The 22,534-nt window shown below is 34.4% G+C and overlaps 1 protein-coding gene across 6 annotated transcripts in view; it reads right to left on the reverse strand.

The window, feature by feature from the left end:
- The window catches only part of Nmdar2 (NMDA receptor 2), a 263,323-nt gene that overhangs the window by 88,385 nt on the left and 152,404 nt on the right, over nt 1-22,534 (reverse strand). For all 6 annotated transcript variants that reach the window (XM_064063836.1, XM_064063835.1, XM_064063837.1 and 3 more), the window contains exon 6: nt 15,076-15,319. In XM_064063836.1, coding sequence (XP_063919906.1) covers nt 15,076-15,319 — 244 coding nt within the window. The remainder of the gene's footprint in view (nt 1-15,075; nt 15,320-22,534) is intronic.

A 22,534-nucleotide genomic window follows, 5' to 3' on the forward strand; every position in this document is an offset into this window, starting at 1 on the left:
TAAAAGTAGAGAGAAGGCCGACGGACTCGATTACAATACTTCCTTTGCTTACGCTCGGGAAGTAAAAACACAAAGTGAACAGAAATAATAGTCCGTCTAATTTGAAGAGACAAGAAACTGAATCTAGATAATAATAAAGAATGGTCAAACCTTTATTGTATAAGATAAATTCCTTCAACTCGATGACAGACAGATTTTAAAAATTCTCTCTGAACAGATTCTAAATGTTGATATGATTTTTATTTTTAAGAGTTATATTCGAGCAAACTTTCTGTAATTCCTGCAAATGAAACCATAAATCTTGAATCTTTTTACGACATTCGCGTTAATATGTTCTATGAAAGAGAGTTTTGAATCGAACAAAACATCCGAGTCTTTGAAAGAGTTGATGCGATCAACTACAGTGTCATTAGGTTTGTACGGGGATAATTCTGGCGATATTTTTTTGAAAACGTAACAATGCAATACTTGGAAATAATAAGAAAGTGTCGATTCTTGATTCACCAATTCGGTAAAGCAGTGATACCATTTTGCACAATTATGAAGTTACAAAAAAATGTTGAAATGAATTTTATAAATTATACAAAATATTTTAACATGTTAATTTTACATTCACTGCAATTGGGCATCATAATAGACGATTTGTATTTTTTTTCGTTCAACTAAAGTGTACCTAGAGTTCATAAGAACACACAAAGTTGACGTTTACAATTTAAAGTACAAGTTTAGTAGGCTTAGAATATAATAGACATTTTTTTATTCAATTATTCTCACATCTTTTACGGTTTTCGGATTCAAAATAGTGAGAGGATAAAAAATTTACCATTCTTTATATCTGTATAATATAAATATTATGTCAAATTTATAAACTGTTTAAAATTTTGTCTTAGTTTTTAATATAATGTAGTGAAACATTACTGATAGTAACAATATTGTTTCCACTATCTTTTTTTCCAGAAAGAATTGCTTTTTCGTTATTTTGTGAAGACAAAACTTGTTTTGAAATTTTTAGCCAACAAGTTTTGTCTTCATTGTTATCAAGGTGTTTTTCTATTTGTCAGTATTACAGTAATTGTGGGGATGTTATAGGAAAGGATGTTATTATATATTAACGTTAATAACTTAACGCAAATAAGTTAGAACTTTATTAAAAAGAAAACTATTATTTAAATGAAAATGTATATAAGGAAAAAATAATTAATATAAATTAATTTTAGGAAATTATTAATCATTTCATCGTTAAAATAAAGCAGTGGAACGAAACTACGAGTAAAGTATTCCCGAAATTTCCTTTATAGAGCTTTGGAATAATTTCTTAATTTGGTAAATGTCTCGTGGAAAACATTTCATTCTTGTAGATCAATCAATTAAAAATACACAGGAGGAAAAGATTTTAGCGTTAAAACAAATGTTTCTAGTAATTTCGTGAAGGCATATTACTCTGCACCAATAATTTAAGCGGAGCGAGCGTTCCTGAACATTTGCAATGCAAATAAAATATCTTTACATAGGGATCTAAAAAATTCTGTTAAATTTATGAGATCTGTAAGAAGTTTTATTGCATGTTACTTTCGAAATCTCCTTTGCCTCATATATTTGATTCTAATTTAAATGCTTGGGAACGTTTTCAAATTGAGTTACGAATTCATTTACACAATGTTATGCCGTCGAAAGAAAATTCGAATTTTACTTTTACAACACCCTTTTCTGTTACTAACGCAAGTATAAAAAATTATGCAATGTTTTTTACACATTTACATTCTTTATGTTCGTCAGCAAAAAATGTTTACTTCCTGAACGTTGTGCTACGTGTATAAGGTCAAAACATGATTAGGTTAAATATATAAATAGTTATTTGTGTATCAAGGTCATAAAGAAAAACTTTTTCGCCGATTTGAAATTTGAGGTCGAGCAGGTATAGCCGAAGTCTACAAATTAGATGAGACCGAAAGAGTTCTCTCTGGTCGAGATACACACAACGTTTTTTAGGCGCTCATAAAGAAAAATAATTGGTTATGTAATTGGTTTTAAGATTATAAAATATTTTTTCGTTGTTAGAGGAAAAGCCCTGCAGAAAAGCAAAGTTCTACTTTGCTCTTCTGCTAAGAAAAAAAATTATACCGTCATGTTTCATAACCATATTCAGTAAAAGTGGACTTCAAATAAAGGTGTTTTTGGGTTAAAAAAAAAATGTCGGACAAAACCGGAAGGCCAAGGACAGAAAAGTAAGTTTTCGACATTTGAGTACATTTGACATTTCAGTATGAAAAAGTGATACTTTATGGACGCAACTGGTCGCCCAAAAAAGCTGTTTTTGAATCACTTTTTTTCATCAACGAGATTATCATAAAACAAAAATCGCAAGATCAAATTTTCTAATTTTTCAAAGAAGAGGGATTTGTTGGACTGTACGTAGGCAAATCTGTCGAAAAAACATTGCACCATTTTTTTTTTTTTTGTTCGTGTTTCTATCCACTGCCTTCTAACGCTGGCGATAGCGATTTACGTGCTAACATTTTCAAGTAAAATTTGGCAAAATACTGTTTTACAAATCAGTTTTATTTCATTTTATCATACAGAACAAAATAATTACGGAATTATAATAAAACTTCGGGAAGTAAAAAGTACCTACTTACGTTAAATTCGTTAGGTGTCGCTTATCCGCTAGGACAATGGACAATTAGCGAAACCACATTCCGCGGAATGTACAGCACGCAAAACGTAGAAAAAACAGTTAGGTATATCTAAAGAAACATAGAAAATGCATTGTGGGGATTGTGTACGTTAACGTAACATACGTTGTACGAAACGTAATTTCGCTAATTGTCTATATCCAGTGCCGTAACATGACAGTTGTGAATTTGTGGTGGATTATATCCGTAAGTAGGTATCTTTGTTTTGTATGATAAAATGAACTGATATTGATTTATACAATACAAACCTAATTTTCTGCCAAATTCCATTAATTAACACGACCCAACGTTTTAGCATGTAAATTCCTATGGCAGCGTTAAAAAAGGCACTGAATGTACCCACGACGCTTCTATTCAACGGTTGTGTGTTTTTAGGCAATACATCTGTTCCAAACGCCACAGATTTAGAATGCGAAACGATACTGATATAAGATTGTCATGAACTCTTATTCAGAAAAAGTCATTCTCTGTTTGCTGATAGTCGGTACATTAGTCCGATCCGTTAATCACCAAATAGGAAAAAGAATCTCAAACTTTGACAAACCTTTGTGACTGACAGAATGAGATTTTCCGTCTACAGTTCCAGCCATGAAAAATAACAGCAGGTCTAGTGTTTGAGCCAAACATAATAATAATTATAGAAAAGACACTCGGAACATGTGTGTGCTAAGTCTGATGTAGGACTTTGCATCATTAAAATGTTTTGAAAAATACCGCACGTTAAAAAATCATTAATTGTGTTAATTTAAATATTAGTTGTTAAGGATCTATTATTTTTCTGGCGTAAGCTAACTATCACAGATAACACTTCCTTAGCTTTGGAAGTAATCATGGAACAAGCAATAAATTTCGAAAAAATTGTTTCATCAGAAGAATTCATTTTTATTGGTTTTGGGTTTTTATAACCCGGATTACGGGAGACCGATGCATCTATTTTGTTGGCAGTTTCCAAGCGTAAGCGAAGGAAGTATTGTAATCAAGTCCATCGAACAACTAGCTGCTTCCATATTTTATCGATGTGTCATGATCCCTAGCGTATAAAAAATAGGGCTCCCGCTTCCCTCTGCCTGTCTGTCTGTCTGTCTGCTGTCTGTGTCGATTTTGTTGCAATTTAATTTTGAATCTACAAAACCTAATGCTTTAAAATCTTGCAGACGCTTTGAAGTTATCGTAAGTATGGTAAATTTTTAATCAAAATATATTTGTTTATCCCCCGAAAAATTGATGACATCTTCTTAAAATTCTACCGAATAAATCCTATCAAGAACGGCTAGCTACATTTTCCCGAAAATTTCGTAAAACAATACTGTTAATTTTCACGATGTTTATGGCCCCTTGAAAGAGCTGAATAATTTTTCGAACTAGACCATCAAAGAGTGCTCAGAACATAACACCATAGCAGGGGTTACACGGCTTGGTCAGGGGCGAAGTCAAACATTTATAGCCCGGTACCTAGGAGTAGGTAAACCAGTTTTACTTTCGGTTTCCCGTATATTAAACCGGTACAGAGAGACAGCAAGATAAAGTCGAAAACCAGAACAGGGTCGTAGAAGAGCAACAACAACCAATCAAACCGTTTTTTATGATTACTCGTGCTCAGAACGAAATTCGTTTCAAGTACCACCTTATAAACTCATCAATTTTTAGAACGGTATAACATCAGAATAACCCAAGATATAGTAAGAAACTAAGCTGCGTTCGCATGTTCCAGCAGGGGCTGACTTGATTAGGACATCGCCTCATGGAGTCGTGTTTCATTCAGTGATGAATCCATCCAGATTTTCTCTGGTGAACAATAATAGACAAGTAAAGGTGTATAGACGCCGGGGTGAGAGACATGCACCGTGTAATATTGTGAGAACAGTGCTGTTTAGTCGAGGATCCGTGATTGTCTGGGGTGGCAGATCATTGGAGGCGCGTACAGAACTTGTTGTTACAACTTAATGCGCACAGATACGTAACAACGATATTGGAACCATAAGTTTTACCTTAAGTCTCATTTATAGCCGACAATTTCTTATTATGTAGGATAATGCGCGTCCGCATATTGCTGGGACGGTCCGCGATTACCTTGAAGAGACTAATATTACGAATATTGTATGGCCTGCAAAGAATCCCGATTTAAATTGCATATAGCGTGTCTGGGACATCTTAGGAAGACGATTAAAAGCTTCAGACCTGCGACCAAATACACAAGAAGATATAGGAAACAGGTTGGTAGAAATTTGGAACAATTTTAATCAAAACGAAATTCGAATAGACATTGATTGAAAACATCCGACCTAGATGTCAAGCCGTTATCAGAGCCGCAATACCTGTTATTAAATAAAAAATATGAAGGTGATTATCATTTTACAGATAGAACAGGTGTTAGGTGTTGTTATTTAGTTTGTTTATTTTTTGCTTTAATTTTAAAATAAAAGTTATTTTTCGTACTTAGTGCATATATGTTTAACCGTTAACTTATATCTTACCCACAATACATGGAAAAAAAAAGTTTTATCTTCTAGTCTTCTAGTAACTTGTAAGAATGGGCATGCCGTTTGTGTCTAATGAAATTCCAACTTCTATTCCGAGTGATTTTTCAATTAAACACTCGTTACTCCTGGGCAAGGGAAGTTCTGTCGAAATAACCTTCCAGCAATTTTTTTTAACGAGATGTAATAACCACAAATAATTTTTCAATTTTCTCAAACGAGGTAGTTTAATGTCTTGCGATTTGAGGATTTTTATGCACTGCGGTTTTAAAATCTACATATCTAAATAAATTTGAACTCATTATCGAGCAGATGTTGCTCAACTAAAATATGTTTACATTTTTTAATACGTGTTGCATGATTTCTTGATTGAATAAATGGAAATTCTTTTTGTATAGAGACATACTCAACGGTGCTATACGCATATAGTTTTAAATTACATATGAATGTGTTAACGTCTCGAAATTCATAGAGAATTAGTGCATAAAGTTGACGCAGTGCATGTGCAAAAATGCCAGAAATTACAATAAGTATAATACTTAAAAACCTCCAACAAAAGAAATAAACCCTTAAAAAGTCTGAAATTGATTAAGACAGCTGATTCTTCCACCATTGCGTTGTAAGAGTATATTACATACCGAGGCCGAAAGTATGTCGAGAGAACTATAGTTCATCGAGATGTGCATCTATTGAACTAGTTCTCGAGACAGGAATGATACTTTTGCCGAGGTTTGTATACTATTTTATTCACAATAATTTAATAATACAAGCAACAATACAATAATCAAAAACCTGCCTCCATAATAATACGGGCGGTTTATTTCGGTAAGATATTAACACTGGCGCTGGTTGATTGACATTTTGTTAAATTAGTTAATAAAAATCACACCAAATTTATAAGCAAATCTGCATTTTCTCAGTTTTTTAACAAATAAAATGTCTGATGGTGAAAGAGAATTTACTCCTCCAGAGTTGCGGGAATCTGCAGAAAAACTCCATCAGCCGCCATAAAATGCCGCACAAAACTTTTAACGACGGCATATGTCAAATATGTCATTCAGTTGTCAACATAACCATGACTTTCATTTGACAATTTGACATTCAAAGTTCAAAGGGACAGTGATCCAGAAAGTAGGTCATTTCTGACCGCTTACGCGTCATTACTTACCGCTTTCAGGCTTTTCCGACTCGTTGAAAAATGTATCGTAGAATCGCTGACTTTCTAATTTTTCAGAGGTCAGAAAAGCTGTTATGTTACTGACTGTGAAAAAAATGAAATTCTCACGCACCTTTATTCATTTGTCAAGCAAAACACTATTATCAACTTTGCGAATGATTTTTGGTATGACGGGAATTTTTGGTTCTCCAGAACGTCTTTAACGGATGTTCTCTTGCGCTTGAACTCATTAATCAAAAGCGAATGAGAAGCATATGAATCACATAATGTAGAAAAAATTTTTTCATGGATTTTTTCTTAGTTTTCACTCCCAAAAAGAAAAATTGAATCCCATTACGAATTGTAATGTTCTCCTTTTTTAAATAAAGATCATTCTACACACTAGTACTCAATTAATTCCTAAACGAAGAATCACTGACAGAATGACTTGGCATTATAGAAATCATCTATAAGAAGCTTACTTGAAGTCTACATATGCAGTTACTGCTTTTTCTTCTTTCACCCTCCAAGACGATAAAAATGAGTTATTCATCAAACCGCCCTCCCAAGAATCTTCCCGAGTGAACCGGTTTCAAACAAAAAAAATCGCATTGAAATTGGTTAATCCGTTCGGGAGCTATGGTGTAACAGAAAGGCACAGAGAAATGAACTGATGATCTTGAAACGATTGAAGTGATTATCGTCAAACATAGCTAAGAACCATTCCGAGTAAACTAGCTTCCAAATAAAAAACACCGCATCGAAATCAGTTCATCCGTTTGGGAGCTACGATGCCACGGACATTTCCACAGACACAAGTGCTTCAAAGTTAAAAGCAGCTTAAGTGATTACCATCAAACATAGCTAAGAACCATTCCGATCGAACCAACTTTCGAACAAAAAAGTCATATTGAAATTGGTTCATCCGTTTAGGAGTTGCGGTGCCAGAGAGAGAAAAAAAGAAAGAAAGAAAGAGAGAGAGAGGGGAGGGGGCAATATTATAACACCTCTCTGTTTCAGCCGGGATCTGAGAATTTAAAAACAACGACATGCTTTTTGTAGTAGGGTAGAATTTATGGAAACGCATCTTGCCATTTGATTCGTTTAGATTTGAACTTATTACTTCATTTATTTATACCTCTATTCTCCATAGTGTTTTCTTCTCTTTTTATACTTTTTACGATTTGCAACATATACATATGTAAATGTATGTGGTGGTGTTGTTAATAATGATTATCAGACTGTTACCATTCTCTACCACCCACTAGTGACATGCATTAATGGGATTGCTGACAAAATAAAACGATGTTTGAGGTCTTACAATTACAGTTACAACATTCAAATTGATCTGTTGTTATTCCCTAATGTTTCGCCCGCCATCCTTATGACCCTCGCGTGATTTCCAAAAATTTGTGCTAGTCTACAACATGATTAGAGTGTTGAACAAACTAATTAAGAACAATATGGTAAAAGATCCTCTTTTAATCATACTAATAAACACATTATCCAGAGACAAATATAAAGAGAAGTTAAACTAATTGGACTCTAGAACAAAACTTTTGGAACCCATCGATAATTTCCTACATAATGTCATTATCACCAACCAAATCTGTTAATTTGGACTGAAATTATATTGTTCCAATTTTTGCTGTATTCTAACACACAACAGAAGGGCGTTAAACTTCAATGGCACTAAAAAAGACAACATTAGGTTTATGAAGGGATAATATGAAGTTTAGTAATCATTTAAAATTGCTACTGAATACCCGTTTTAACGACTGTAATTTATTTTCGGTCACAAGTTTTAGATATATCTCAGCTTGACTTTTAGGGCTTCTTTTCGTCAAAGATCTTAAGTTCTTGAAGCTTTCTACTTCTTCAAAAAGATAATTCTAAATAAATAAATGAAGATACCTGGTAAACAATACCAACATATTTAATACCAAAATGAACCACCAAAAATTTAAAAACGTAAGACATAAAACTCAATAACTCTCTAATATTTGGTTGATGCAACACTATTTGCTTCTAACACACTGCTAAGTCTAGTGGACATTGAAAGACATACAGTTTCCCAGTAGTCATGACAGTCATGAGGTAATGCATGCCATTAGCAGTAATGGCCGTCAGCAGATCTATCCTACTATAAAGTACCATCAGTTGTTGCTGGATCTTTCGGATTAACAGACGCCACATATTTTCGTAGGGTTCAGATTCAGACTGCGACTGGGCCAGTTGAGAACGTTTATACTACGATTCTTTAACCATTTTACCATCTTTCGTGACGTATGAAGTAGTCATGTTGGAATTTAAAATTTCAGTCTGGAAATACTGTCTGCTGAAGGGAGAATAACATTTTCAATAATCCTAATATAAGTGTCACTATTTGTCTGCCTTCCACACGCAGCATTACTCCAGGACTAATTGTCAAAATCCATGCCCACATGTTCACCGAAAAGCAGCCCCTTTGTCGGGTAGTTTGAACATATTTCTCATTGAAGCAACTGTCTGGTTGTCTGTAAACTTTTAGCCTACCATTGCGGGTGGATTGAAAAACTTTTTCGTCTGAGAATATTACTCACTCCGAAAGACATCGTCTCTTCCAAGAGGTTCTAAAGCGAATTTACTCTTGTCTCTTTGTGATGGATAGTAAATCCTAATTTTCGAGCTGATGTGTACATAGTTGCGAATTCCCGCCGCCTTCAGACGACAGCAAGCGGTGCGATAAGATGGTGGAAAATTACTAACCGCTACTGCTTTAACAGCACAGGTGAAAGGGTTATCTTGAATCACATTCATCAAAGCTTCGTCGTCATCAGTTGCAGAGACAAGTGTCTACCCGTCCACTGTCCCTTGTCTTGAATCATCCAACTGACAGTGTTTTTTGGTATTCTTGGAGCGGCCGCAACTTGCCTATGCGACATACCACTAGCCGTCGTCTTCGTTGATTCGCTATTAAAGTTTCTCCAATGGGTTGCAATCTTTCGACTTGTAAAAAGGGAAAATATTAAAAGATGTCACCAACTTCAGGACTTACAGGAACCTGTAATCCGTTTTGTAACTGTTCTAAAACAAAGTTTAATATGTTTGGTAGCAAGGAATTCAATTCATCCTATTTACTAGCTATAAATCGTATATCACCACATTACGCTCGGTGACATTAGTATGTCGTTACATTATCCGTGGTTATCCGATATGTCAAATTATGTCAATTAGTTCAAATAGTCAAACATTCAGCTGGCATTACACATTCCTTTCCGTCCTGATGTAAGTGCCGTCATATGTCAGTTTTACGGGATTGGAGAGACTTCGCGAATCAACGAAGACGACGCCACTAGCATATTGCAAGAAGTTAGATGATGACTATGTTAAAGTGATTTTCAATTAGGAGTATTTTTTAAAAGTGTCAGCCATTATGACAATAAAGCGTAAACTACAAGTGTTTTTTTAATTACAGGAAAATACTGTCCAATATTTTATGGCCGAAACTATATTAAAAATCGCACAGAAAAATTGGCATTTTTGTCTATGACAATAAGTGTTCGAAGCGACGTCGGTTTTTATACGTCGAATCAGTGATTTTGCTGCATCCTATGACCACATCGGGATTAGTTCTGTTTGTCGCAACTTCCTCAATGCGATTTTTCTTAGCTGCTCAACTGTGTTCAACGGAGCTTGTTATAATAGTAACTGCTTCATGTACGCATGCACGCACTTCACGGGCATCATGAGCAGCAGCCCCAAGAGGAGCTTCAGTGTGGAGATACTACATATCATTACGTTGAATATCTAGTGGCATATCCTTTAAAAGGTTGCCCAAGAAATTATTTAAAAACTGTAAATAAGCGGCGACAGTTAATCAGGGCTGTAAAATGTATGGACCTATTAGGTGCTTTTCAACCATTCCTGTCCAAACATATGGACACTGAAGCGTTCCTGAAAGCGCTTTTCTTGAATTACGTGGGGATTCTTGTCTGATTAAACGAAAGTATTGTGGGAATTAAAAATGCCATCTCTGGTAAATGTTGTCTCATTTGTTTAAAATAATTTTTCAGCAAAATGTGGATCTCTCCCGTTTTTTTTAAGCAACCATTCCCAGAACGCAACCCTTTTTGAAAAATGATTAAGCTTTAAATGTTGTACGCGTTGCACATGATATGGGTGTATGCCCTGTTGATTGAAACTCCTCCAAACTATAAATATTAAAACCCCTAGTCTCTAGTCAGTGCGCCAACTTCGCACGCTTATGCCCTGATGTCGGCCATTTTGGAATCAGTGTAACCTTACATTTTTTAGGGATTTTTTTTTTAAATCACTTTGGCGAAAAAACGTAAAAAAATATTTACGTGAAACTTTCTGTCGCTGAGCTACGATTACTATTTAAAAAATAAGTTACGGCATTTAAATAACATAACTTTTTAAACGAAAAGATAAATGGGAGATTTTCTTATAACATCAGCATGTATTTTACTATATCTACTCGAATAAATTGATAAATATGTTACATTATTTTAAGTTTTTTAAAGTAACTATAAAAAGTGTTTTTGGAAAGGGCCGTCTATTAATTGAGACGCATTTGCTTTGACATCTCCACGTCAAGTCTTATACTATACCATAAACCTCTGGTGCACCTTTTTGTGTGTCTAATAATATCAATTCTCAATATGAGGTGCCACACTAGATAATATTTTAAACTGTTTCATGATATTTTGAGGATACGAATCAAGAATACCTAACCAAGTATTTACCTTTTTGAAAGGTAAAAAAAATGTAGATAACTTTTAAATTACAAACATGAAAAATATTGTCCATAGATTAATGACAAATTTAGTACATACATACAGGGTTAGTCACGAGAGAATTACTTCTGAAAATTATTTTTACGCAACCCAAAATACGAATACCGTGTGTCACTTGATACTAACTGAATTTAAAAGGAAATGCTTAATCCATGATTGCTTTGAGTTTGGCAATCTCATTTTGACAATTGTGGAAAAGGAGGTTACGCGAGTGTCCATGGTGGTACCGCAGCCAGTCGGAGATGTCCTCCGGCGCCGCTAATAAATGTGTCAGTGTGCCTCTTGATCTTTTGCAACCGATTAATCACGAGAAAATTATTTCTAAAAATTCCTTGTACATTTTATTCAAAGGTTACAACATAAACTCAAACAAGTAAGTAAATAATTTAACTACTAATCTGTTGAAAATATTGGGCATTTTGGGGGGATGCTACGGTTTTTTTGTAAATGGATGGCCGAAGAAGCCCAGAGGTTGCAGACTTGCACTTCGAAGAGGCTCTAGGTGACGCAGAGATGGCGAATTAACACATGCACATTAGCGGCGAACAACATTGGTAGAGCACTTACGGCTTCAATATAGCCCAGATTGATCTGACCGTATGTCGTCGATCCAATGGGGCTCTAGAGCCGAGTCCACGATGAAACAAAATGTTAAAAATTAATTAACGTCAAAGTGATACTGCCAAAGTCAAAGCAATCATGGATTAGGCATTTCATTTTAAATTTACAAAATATCAAGTAGTACAGGGTATTAGTATTTTGGGTTGCGTAAAAATAATTTTCAGAAGTAATTTTCTCGTGACTAACCCTGTATATTTTTTTATATCAATTTTTAATCAAATGTAAAATTAACTTAAAATGTTAATTTTAATTTCTATTATACATTCAGTATAGAAGGAATAGCGCTTTAAAATAAAGATTAATAACACCAATGACCATGTTTGCTGCAGGAGGTAAGATTATTTTTTAACATTATGCCTAGGTCAAACTAATTTGCCAAAGAGGTAATTCAATTCAGAAACCAGTTTTTTTTTTAATTAATTAATGTGAGAAAGGCGTGAATAATAAAAACTTCTTAAAGTAGCGCTGAGCAAGTTATTTTTCTCATCGATCATCGTAGGCAGCTAAAAATCAAGAACAAACTTTCTTTCTTTTGCAAAGAAATACTTTATTGTTCAATTAGCACAATTACTATATTCTGTTGTCCTTACAAATAGACAAATATATGTTTTTATACGTGGAATTATAATAAAATTGCCGGTATTTTGTACCGAGGGAACAATAAAAGACATGGATTTTTAAAAATTTGTCTTTGATAGAATTTTCGTCTGGTGGCATTACCGCCAATTTCAAAGTGAAAATACAATGAACAAATGCAAGCTTTCAAAAATCCATGGCTGTCCTTCATCGTGTTTTTATTACATCTTGCTCGGTATTGACTTAGCTCATTTCAATACATCAAGGGACTGTTACTGCAGGACATTAGGCGTGGTTTACGCACACGAACTTGACAAACTTGTTCCTATTATACGTCGTTGAATAAAATACAACAAAATTGTATTTTTCGTTTTAGCATTAAAAAAACGGTCTAGGGTTATTTCGACAGGACTTCCCTGAAGGACAATCCAATAAATCCTGCATGTTTGAAAGATTATAAAATTTGAATTTGCGATTTTTATTTTGGGATAACCTCTGTAAAGTAGCGTAAATATCATCCCCGCAACAAGTGCCGACAATATGAAATATATTTAAACCTGATAATCAACGGGATAACTGTATTCTTATCTTAGTATATACTTAACTTCAGCTGTTTATGTTTATTACATTTCCAAAGAATTCGACTATTAGCGCGTTCAGATAACAAGCATCAGCGGCGGCATTTGTGTTAAAAGAATATGAAAATTTGATTGGTTTTATCTCCCCAAAACAGGGGAGTGGATTAATTAATTAAGCTACAAGGGAGCAAAACGTTCCGAATATTGTTTTGGGTGAATAGTTGTTGCGAGTATTATGGGAATTTGGTTTTGCAATTTCGAAGCAAAACTGTAAAATGTTGTTATAAAGTTTTGATTTTTTTTATCAAAAATCAAGATTCCTAAGCTAAAAACTCAATACGGGTTCATGAATCACACATGTAGGAAAATGTTATTTTATAAAACTTATGAGGAATATTTATCGGACAAAATTGTAAGATGACATCATCACTTTTTGCGGAGACCGTAAAGGAATAAATTTTTTGTAGCGATTTCTCATGCTCACGATAGCCTTAAAACGTTTGCAAGATTTCAGTGCATTGGGATTTGCAGTTTCAAATTTAAATTGTGTGATGTTACATAATTTTGATTTTTTTTTTTCAAAAATTTGGATGTCTATGGTAGAAACACAACGCCGATGCATAAACCACAACTGCAAGAAAACTTTATTTTATAAAATTTAAATGATATTTACTATTCTAAATTTTAGAGATGACATTACATTATTGATGGGGATGATTATACAAATTTTGGTTAGGGATTTACCATACACGATACTCCTAACGTATGTACCTACATATATGTGTAATTTGACAACGATCGGTTCGGTAGTTTCGGCGATTATCTCTTTAATAAAAATCCACATAATAGTCAGACAAATAGACGACAGGCAGACAGAAACGCGAGAGCTACTCTCGGGGTCATAAAGCTTTGAGAAAATATGAAAGTGGCCATTCGTCGGATGAAGCCTGTTACAATATTTCTTGTGTTTACGCTGTGGAAGTAAAAAAAATGTGAATATTTGTTTCATAAATTTTCGAGACGTCCACTTGATCATGACAATTACTATTTTTACTATTTTACCCATAGCAATTAGTTTCACACTTCAACTTGCCACTTTTCTTCTGTAAATAATGTGGAAGTTGCATAAATTTTTGTTTTTTTGTTTATACCTATAAACTAGAGCTTCACGAATTATAACACGTAACCACAACATCCAGCATTCTACAAGATAAATTCAGTGTGGCAAGTAAGGTCTAAACTGAGACAACAAATAAATCATTAACTGAGTTTAACTGGCAATCGTAACTTTGATTGTCATTTTGAAATTTAAAATTGGATTGATGAATCCGACGAATCTCAGGATCACTATAATTAATGGAAAGTCTAATCGAAGTTCCAGCGGGTAAATTTAAACTGCAATTTTCCATTTTAAATTTTGTATATTAAAGCAAAATCACCAAATTCAAGTAAAGAATTAATTATAAATGTGATTAGTAACAATAAGTTTCACTAAAAGTTTAGCTCATCTGATTGATATTCAGGGAAGCAGAAAAAAAAATCATTGTACCACTCAAGCTGCGGATCACTGTACCCATTATCAAGCGCAGCCACTTAGCAACTTGATCTTCCTGAAAGTAATGAATTTTACACTTTAACATTTTTACGTCTAGAAAGTGCTAGAGAACATTGTTTGTTGCCTAATAAATTAAATACACTGTAAAATCCAGCATTATCACAAAGAATAAAAATTGTCGAGAAATATTAATAATAATTAGTAAATAAATATTACTCCACTAGTACATGATATATCATATATCCAATCATCCTTGCAGCGTTTTTGCAAGTGCTTAATGAGGGCTTCAATTTCGTTTTAACTTTTTCCTCTCGATTTTATCTGACAACAAAACGTATTACACCTCTAAATTTGCTGCCATCTCCATTACTAAAGTAAACCTGCCGTAAAAAAGCTATTTTCATTGTAATGTTCGATAAAAATGCGCTCAAAAAAATGGAATGCCTATTTTTCAGCTACCAATTCAGCTCGCTAAATTTAAGTTTTACGAGTTATTTATTATAAACGCATATATGGCTACAATGATGTGTTATGTGTCTGATGAGAGTGATGAGTGATGAGGTACGGATTTCATCATATAATACAAAAGTGTACGGTCAGCTAAATCAAGGAGCACTTACCACTGCTTCTCTTTCAGCGTTGATCATAAGTGATGTCAAAACCATATCTGTTTTTCGGTTAACGAGCTCCGCTATTAGCCCATTCCATTTTCCGGTATCATTGGTCCCCCACCTTCCATCTTCAACACGAACAAGTTCATACGTAAAACCCAGTTCTTCGGAAAATTTTTGCAAAAGGTCGATGCAAAAGCCCGAACAACATTGATAGAAACTGCCATTTCGATGTGCTAAAGTCGTGTCGACTCTGATAAAAAAAGAAAAATATTACAATAACAAAAAAGAATAAAGATGCATGATATAACAGATCGTAACGCTAGAAATCTTTAGTGCAGTGCGATTAAATAATGAACGTTATTTGTGTGCCAAAAAGTACTTATATTATACAGCTTTTTTTGTGGTTTTGTGGAAGATTAATACTTATTAACCTTATTAAAAAAATGTTTTCATACATCCTGAGAACACTAATTTATTTAACAAGCTACAAATATTTATAGCAGCTTAATCAGGTTATTATTTCAGTAAAGGGAATAAGAAAATATTTCGAGCCAGTGGAAATATTTTATACGAACTAATAGTTTGGAATGTATTTTGGATTCGCTTTTAACATGCCGTTTAATAAAAAATTTAATGGAGCTGCAATTTATATTTACCACAGGGGTGTATCAATATCGAGATCATGACAGGTGACTGATGACAATTATAATTATAAAAAATCAGATGATGCGTAATTTCAACAGCAATACATGATAAAAGAATGCGCTGTGTTCAGAGTGCGCTGTGTGTCAGTGAGCTCCTCTCTCTTCACCTAAAAAGGTGGATTTACTGTACATTTATTATACTCTTGATAATCATATATTTAAGTATACCAGGCATAGATAGTTGGTGTTTTCAATTCATTAACGGCTTGAAAAGGTGCGACAAATCCCTTAGATTATTTTCCCACCCAGCGCGTTAAGCCGTGCCGCTTATCGGTGCGACGGTTTTTTTTCTCTCTCTCTGACAACTGATAGTGATAATTGCCGCTTCTTGCAATTTCCGATTTTAAATATTAAAATTAACCTGCTTAATTTACGACTGCAATTTTGAGCGTTAAGCTATCTTTTGAAGGGATACCTGTCGACTAGTTTAATAAATAGGTATTGAGTAGCTGACGGCTACGACTGTAAATTTTTTAGCACTTTAATTTTTGATACCTATTGCAATACAGTTCCATTTTTTTTTTGTAAGCATTTCATGATCATGAATCCGTGTGTTCATTGTGGTGAAGCCAAAACGGGCCTCTCTACTACAAAATGTGATGGTTGTGGTAGTGTGATCCACCTTGCTTGCGTTGGGCTATCTGAATCCGACACAGTCAAGACTCGCGTGAAGTCCCGCTCTATTAAAATGGTATGCCCAAAATGTAATATTAACCTGACGCAGTGCGCTGGATTGAAGGATTTAATGCAAACCATGATTGATACATTGAAAACAGAATTTTTAAATGCTATCGAACTAAAGTTAAATGAATCACTGTCGAACAAGTCTAATATTTCTGATGACCGGGATAGTGAAACCATTATTGATGAACTAGCCGATCGTCAATCAAGAGCTGGTAACATTATAATTTACAATCTACCAGAATCTGGAAATGGTATATCTTCTCAAAACGATGATCTAGACGGCGTAAAAACCATTCTGAACGGGCTTGAGGTTGCGGACAAAGATAAAATTCATACTAACGTTGCCTCTTGGCCGCCGAGATGCGAATTCTAGACCGTTAAAGGTATTTCTTGGTAGCCGCAGTATTGCACTTTTTGTCTTCAAAAATAAAACTTTGATTTCAGAAAAAAACTCCGGTATAAAGATAACAAATGACGAAACACCCATGCAACGCGAGTATAAAGGTAAACTTCTCGCTTGAACTCACTTGAACAACGAAAAACGGCCGGTGAAGAAAACTTAACTATCCGCTATGTCAAAGGTAAACGGAAAATTGATTCTATAATAAATACCCCTAGTTATTCGGTACACAGGAGTGATCGCACTTACTGCGAAGGTGGTGGAGTTTTCATTTATGTCTTAAACACTTTCAATAAAATTCCAATAGATGTCGATCTTTTGGATGAATATTCTACAATTTACATAGACTCCTAATGGCTAAAAATTACATTTTCTAATATGACACTCCATCTGGCCTCCATATATCGTTCACCATCAAAATCATTTGATAATGATTTATCATTAATACAGGCTCTAACACTTGCAAGTGTAAACCTTAATAATTTAATAATTTGTGGAGATTTCAACTTTTTAACGCTCAATTGGCACATGCCCCTCCTAATGGATAGTAATACTCAGGCGGTAAATTTTATGAACTTTTACCTGAATTCTAATCTGCACCAACTAATAAGTACTTGAACCGACTCGATTCAGGAATAATGACAGACCTTCAACTCTTGTTTTAATATTTACGAATGATCGTCAGCTTGTTTCGACTACAGAATATTTTCCTCCAATAGGTATAAGCGATCATGTCGTTCTTCTTTCAAAGTTACAATTCCTCCTGGATAGCAGTCATGGGAGAACTATATGTAAAAAAATGTACCGTCGAGCTGATTTTGAAGCTATAAAAACCTACTTATCTGGGTCTGAATTGGATTCCATTAACTTCAATATGTCTCTTGAAATTATGTATAATACTCTCGAGCGATTGTTAAACGTTTCGGTTGAACGCTTTGTTCCAGTTCGTAATATCAGAATTAGGGACAAACCATGGATTTCTAAAGCCATTAAACATCTAATTCGAGAAACGAAAAAAAAGTGGCTTAAATATAGGCATTACTTCGCCTATATTTAAGCCAACCGAACATTATTCGTAATATCGTGCGGTTTGTAATAATTTTAAGACAGCAATTCGATCTACAAAATCTAGCTACGAGATGAATCTTGCAACTAAAAGCAGCAAGGAATTCTTCAAATATATTAACAGAACTCTAACAAGTAAAGTACGTACACCTCGTTTAAGATCAGCTGATGCTGATGTGATTGACATTACCATCAGCCATAGCTGATTCATTTGTCATCGAATACGAACATAATTAGCAGTGTTGGGGACATATACTTTTAAAAGTATCTAGATACAGCTTGTTTTCGATTTTTTCGAAATGTATCTAGATACAGATACAAGAAAACATATACTTTTTGAAGCTTTGGCGAATAAAATAACTGAAAACATGTTTATGTATTTTTTTATGTATTGTTTAATGAAATTTTTAAAATTAACAACATTTCGAACGTATTGTCACCTAAATTATTTCTTCTTGGTGTCAGAATTTGGTTTCCGCTACTAAACACCCATTCCACAGGTGCAGAAGAAGGGATTGTGGTATTAAATTTAAAAAATAAACATTTTACTGTAGCATAGTTATTCAAGACTGAAAAATCTTTTCTTTTTTCCTGCAAATAGGCCATCGCTTCGCTGTTTGATGTGTCGCAAATTGTGCAATATTTATTACGTACGCTTAAAAAGAACATTATTTTGTTTTTATTCCATACGACAGTGTCCAAATTGTGTTTGAGTATATCTAATAATCATCTCCAGCATTAAAATAAATAATATTTCAAAAGAATACGGGAAATCATTATTCTGTGCTGAAGGTCTGTTGTCGGCAACCTGTCATAAATTATTATTCTTCAATATCGGCTCACGATGTTTTTATGTCCGGTAATCGTCTATCCCGGTGCGGCATTTTAGGAAGAATTGGTGGTTCCGTTTAAGGCAAAATAAGTACAATTTCTTAGAAAGGTATTTAAACGTCTTATAGGATCAAAGGCTGCCTGGCAGGCCGGAATCACCAGAGTGCAACTTTAAATTTTCAGATTTTTGTTGAAACTCATCTTATTTTAATCTCGTTTCACGATTTCTGAGAATATATCACAATAAATTATTCTACCGAGGGTTGTAAAAATATTAATTTTATTGCCCAAGATTTACACATGCCTTAAACAAATATTTTTACTATTAAAATTACTCTTATTTAATAACACAAATACAACCAGCGGACCTACCGGACCCGGATTGCTCAGGTACACAGGTAACATGCATTGCCCCGATAAGCGTAAAACGCAGTGAATAGTGAATTGTGGTTTATGGTTTTTAAATACCACTTTACCATGGCTTAGATTTATTACTCCTCAGGATTATATTTAAAGATGTATGAGTACTTAAGGCTACAATGTAGAAAATGATGGTATTTAAAATATGAAAATTTCCGTGACAGAACACTATTAGGGGACCTCTTACCTCTATTTTTGTTTATGAGACGAAAATCACTAACATGAAGTATCTAGTATAACTCAACTAATAACTACTGAAAAAAAAGTGAAATAAAAAATGTATCTGTATCTGCGCCATTAATTTTGTATCTAGATACAGATATTTTGTGCTTAAATTCGATTTTATCTAGATACAGATACTAGATACCCAAAAATGTATCTAGATACTTTATTTAGATACAAGTATCTAGATACTGCCCAACACTGATAATTAGGTATGTGTCTGAATCTCCTGGTGCTTTGCCTTCTCTATGTCCAAATACCCGGTCAATCAACAATATTCATACCGTTATCTTTACGGAACCAGAAGTATTGAGAGTACTCCAGTCCTTTAAATTAGACTCCTGTCCTGGACCAGACGGTTTTCATCCTATTTTACTGAATAAATGTGCTTCAGTTCTATCTCAGCCAGTCGCTGCAGTAATGCAACAATCACTTTCTGCAGGTTCTGTACCAAATGGTTAGAGGTCTACTACAGTTATTCCAGTGTATAAAAAAGGTGATAAGCTTAATCCAGCAAACTTTCGACTTATTAGTTTAACATCGTTGCTTTGCAGATCTATGAAAAAAAAAATTGCCCAACACCTAACTGAGTTTTGTATAAACAATAATATCCTCAAGCCCAACCAGCATGGTTTCCTTCCCGGTAGATCCACAATATCTAACCTTCTGCCTATCTGCCTTAACAAGTAGACCAAAGCTGTAGACAATAATCAGCCAATAGACATTGTTTATCTCGACTTTAAAAAAGCATTCGACCGTGTTCCTATTCGCAGATTACTACTAAAACTGGAACATTATGGTGTGCGCGGTGACTTATTACTGAGGTGGATAGCGGAATTTCTTCAAAATCGTACCTTTACAGTTAAGATCCTCATTGAACATTCACAAGTCACACCGGTTCTTAGACCCATCTTATTCAACATCTATGTTAGTGACCTTGCCTCCTTGTTTAATTGTTCATCCGCGCTGTTTGCTGACGATACAAAGATATTTTCAAATCCTCTCGAGAATCCCGATGCTCTTTCTAATGATCTCAAACTTGTGGAAGATTGGTGTGACAAGTGGTTACTATCCACAAATGAAGCTAAATGCACTGTATTACATCTTGGGTTCAACAATCCACATAAATCATATTATCTTAACGGAATTGAATTGCAATCTGTAAATCAACAAATAGATCTAGGTGTTATTATATCAAGTGACCTCAAGTGGGCATCCCACATTGGTGCTGTGGTAAAAAAGGTTAACTCGCTGCGATACTTAGTTGCTATCAGTTTTAAAAATATTTATATCTATGTTTTGCTAGAACGCATCTATAAATCGTACCAATTTTCGATTATGCCGCCCCAGTGTAGAATCCTTATTTTGCTGGTGATATCCATGTCCTTGAACAGGCACAACGCAGTTTCACTAACCTGTCACCTGGTTTAAAACATCTCCCCTATGAACAACGACTCACTGCCCTTCACTTGTCTTCTTTGACTGCTCGACGAACTCATGGCGATCTAATTGAGACATACAAAATATTGCATCGAGACTATACGTGTCATTTACCATTGTTTGTACTCAGCACTAATCTACGCCTACGAGAACACAATCTGAAGCTAGTACGTGAACGATTCTACAAATTGTGTAGGCAATACTTCCTCACAAACAGAACACCAAATTTGTGGAACACTGCCGGATGATGTTATCGCAGCCTCGTCATTCAATACCTTCAAGAACCGACTTGACGCCCACTTTTCTAGTTCTTTTTAGTGAATTCTATTGCCAATTTTGATAATTATTGTATTCATATTTACTTACATTATTTTGTATTATTAGGTACATACTCCGACATTGGGATGAAGTGCATCGGCATTTTGCCGCCTTACTTCAATTTAATAATAATAATAATAAAAAAAAGTTATAGTTAAGAGGAAGGCCCTCCTGTATCTAACACCGATATAAGCATAAAGCATGTAACAGATGATTTTCATTTAGTATTATTCTTACTGTACTGTGAGTTTGTTTACCTGGAGAAGTCGATGGATTAGCTTTGGTTGTAGACGTTAACAGGTCACAAGTGGTTTGCTAGCGGGAAGCACAATTCACTTAACAGATTAAGTTCACTGTTTTTATTTTTTCATTTAACACTAAGTCAAATCTCTGCCCGATTGCGCGATAATTGAGCCGTCGAAGTTTTAGTATATTTAATTAGAAATTTGTTTTGCGTTGACTCTTTAAAAATGTGATGATGTTTTTGAAACCGAAAATTATTCATTAAATTTACATTTTAAATAGAAAAATAATGGCACATAAAATTTTACTCTTCTGAAGTTTTGTAGTAACGTGGTTATTGGTTAATGTACAGTTACTATCACATAAATCCCGTACAATCTCACTTTTAGAGATGGATCATTTTAAGGTTAACATGGTGAGTCATCAGAATCTGTCAACGGACTGTCAGTCAGTAGCGTAACATGCACACTTCAGAAGGGGGTGGTTTTCAATTTTTTTTTTAATCGCAAACAATAACACAGGGAAACATAAACTTAAGTGAACTGGTCAACTCGCTAGCACGAACGCGAATGAATCTATTAGGCACTAATCTAAACAGGTACCCTTATGCTAGAAAAGTCCACTATGAAAGAAAAACGGTGACAGACGCCTCTAAAGGTGGGCCCACCCCTTAAATTTGAAAGTGGTCTTGGCCCGACCGATTTTGTGCTTCTACGCCGTTCTATAGCTGTGCCGATTTTAGAGTGCTCGATGTCTACGGTGTGTCAAAATCAACACAAAATCAATAGCATATCGATACCAATTCAGACTGTCATCTGTACGGGATCTGAGCATGACTGTATATAAAACTTACCATATGTATGCTTTGGCGTTAGAAAAGTATGAAACTTAAATATATGGGGCAATTCTGAATCAAACCTGTTAAATTTAAAGGGTGTTAAATTGCAAATTTTCATAGAATTGGCCCTACTATAGTGTTATAATTTAATAATTATTTAATAACTTAGGATAACTTGGTTCGCAAATTGTTTAATTTTTTTTTAAGTAATTTATATTCGATTATTTTTAAATTTACTTTAAATACGCTTGTTTTTTATAGAAACCAAAAATTATGATCTTGAAAAACATGTGGCAAACA

Source organism: Zophobas morio, unplaced genomic scaffold, assembly GCF_036711695.1.
Source record: "Zophobas morio isolate AGI-343-1 ecotype UQ-CSIRO unplaced genomic scaffold, CSIRO_AGI_Zmor_V1 ptg000024l, whole genome shotgun sequence".
In the NCBI taxonomy this organism is placed as follows: domain Eukaryota; kingdom Metazoa; phylum Arthropoda; class Insecta; order Coleoptera; family Tenebrionidae; genus Zophobas; species Zophobas morio.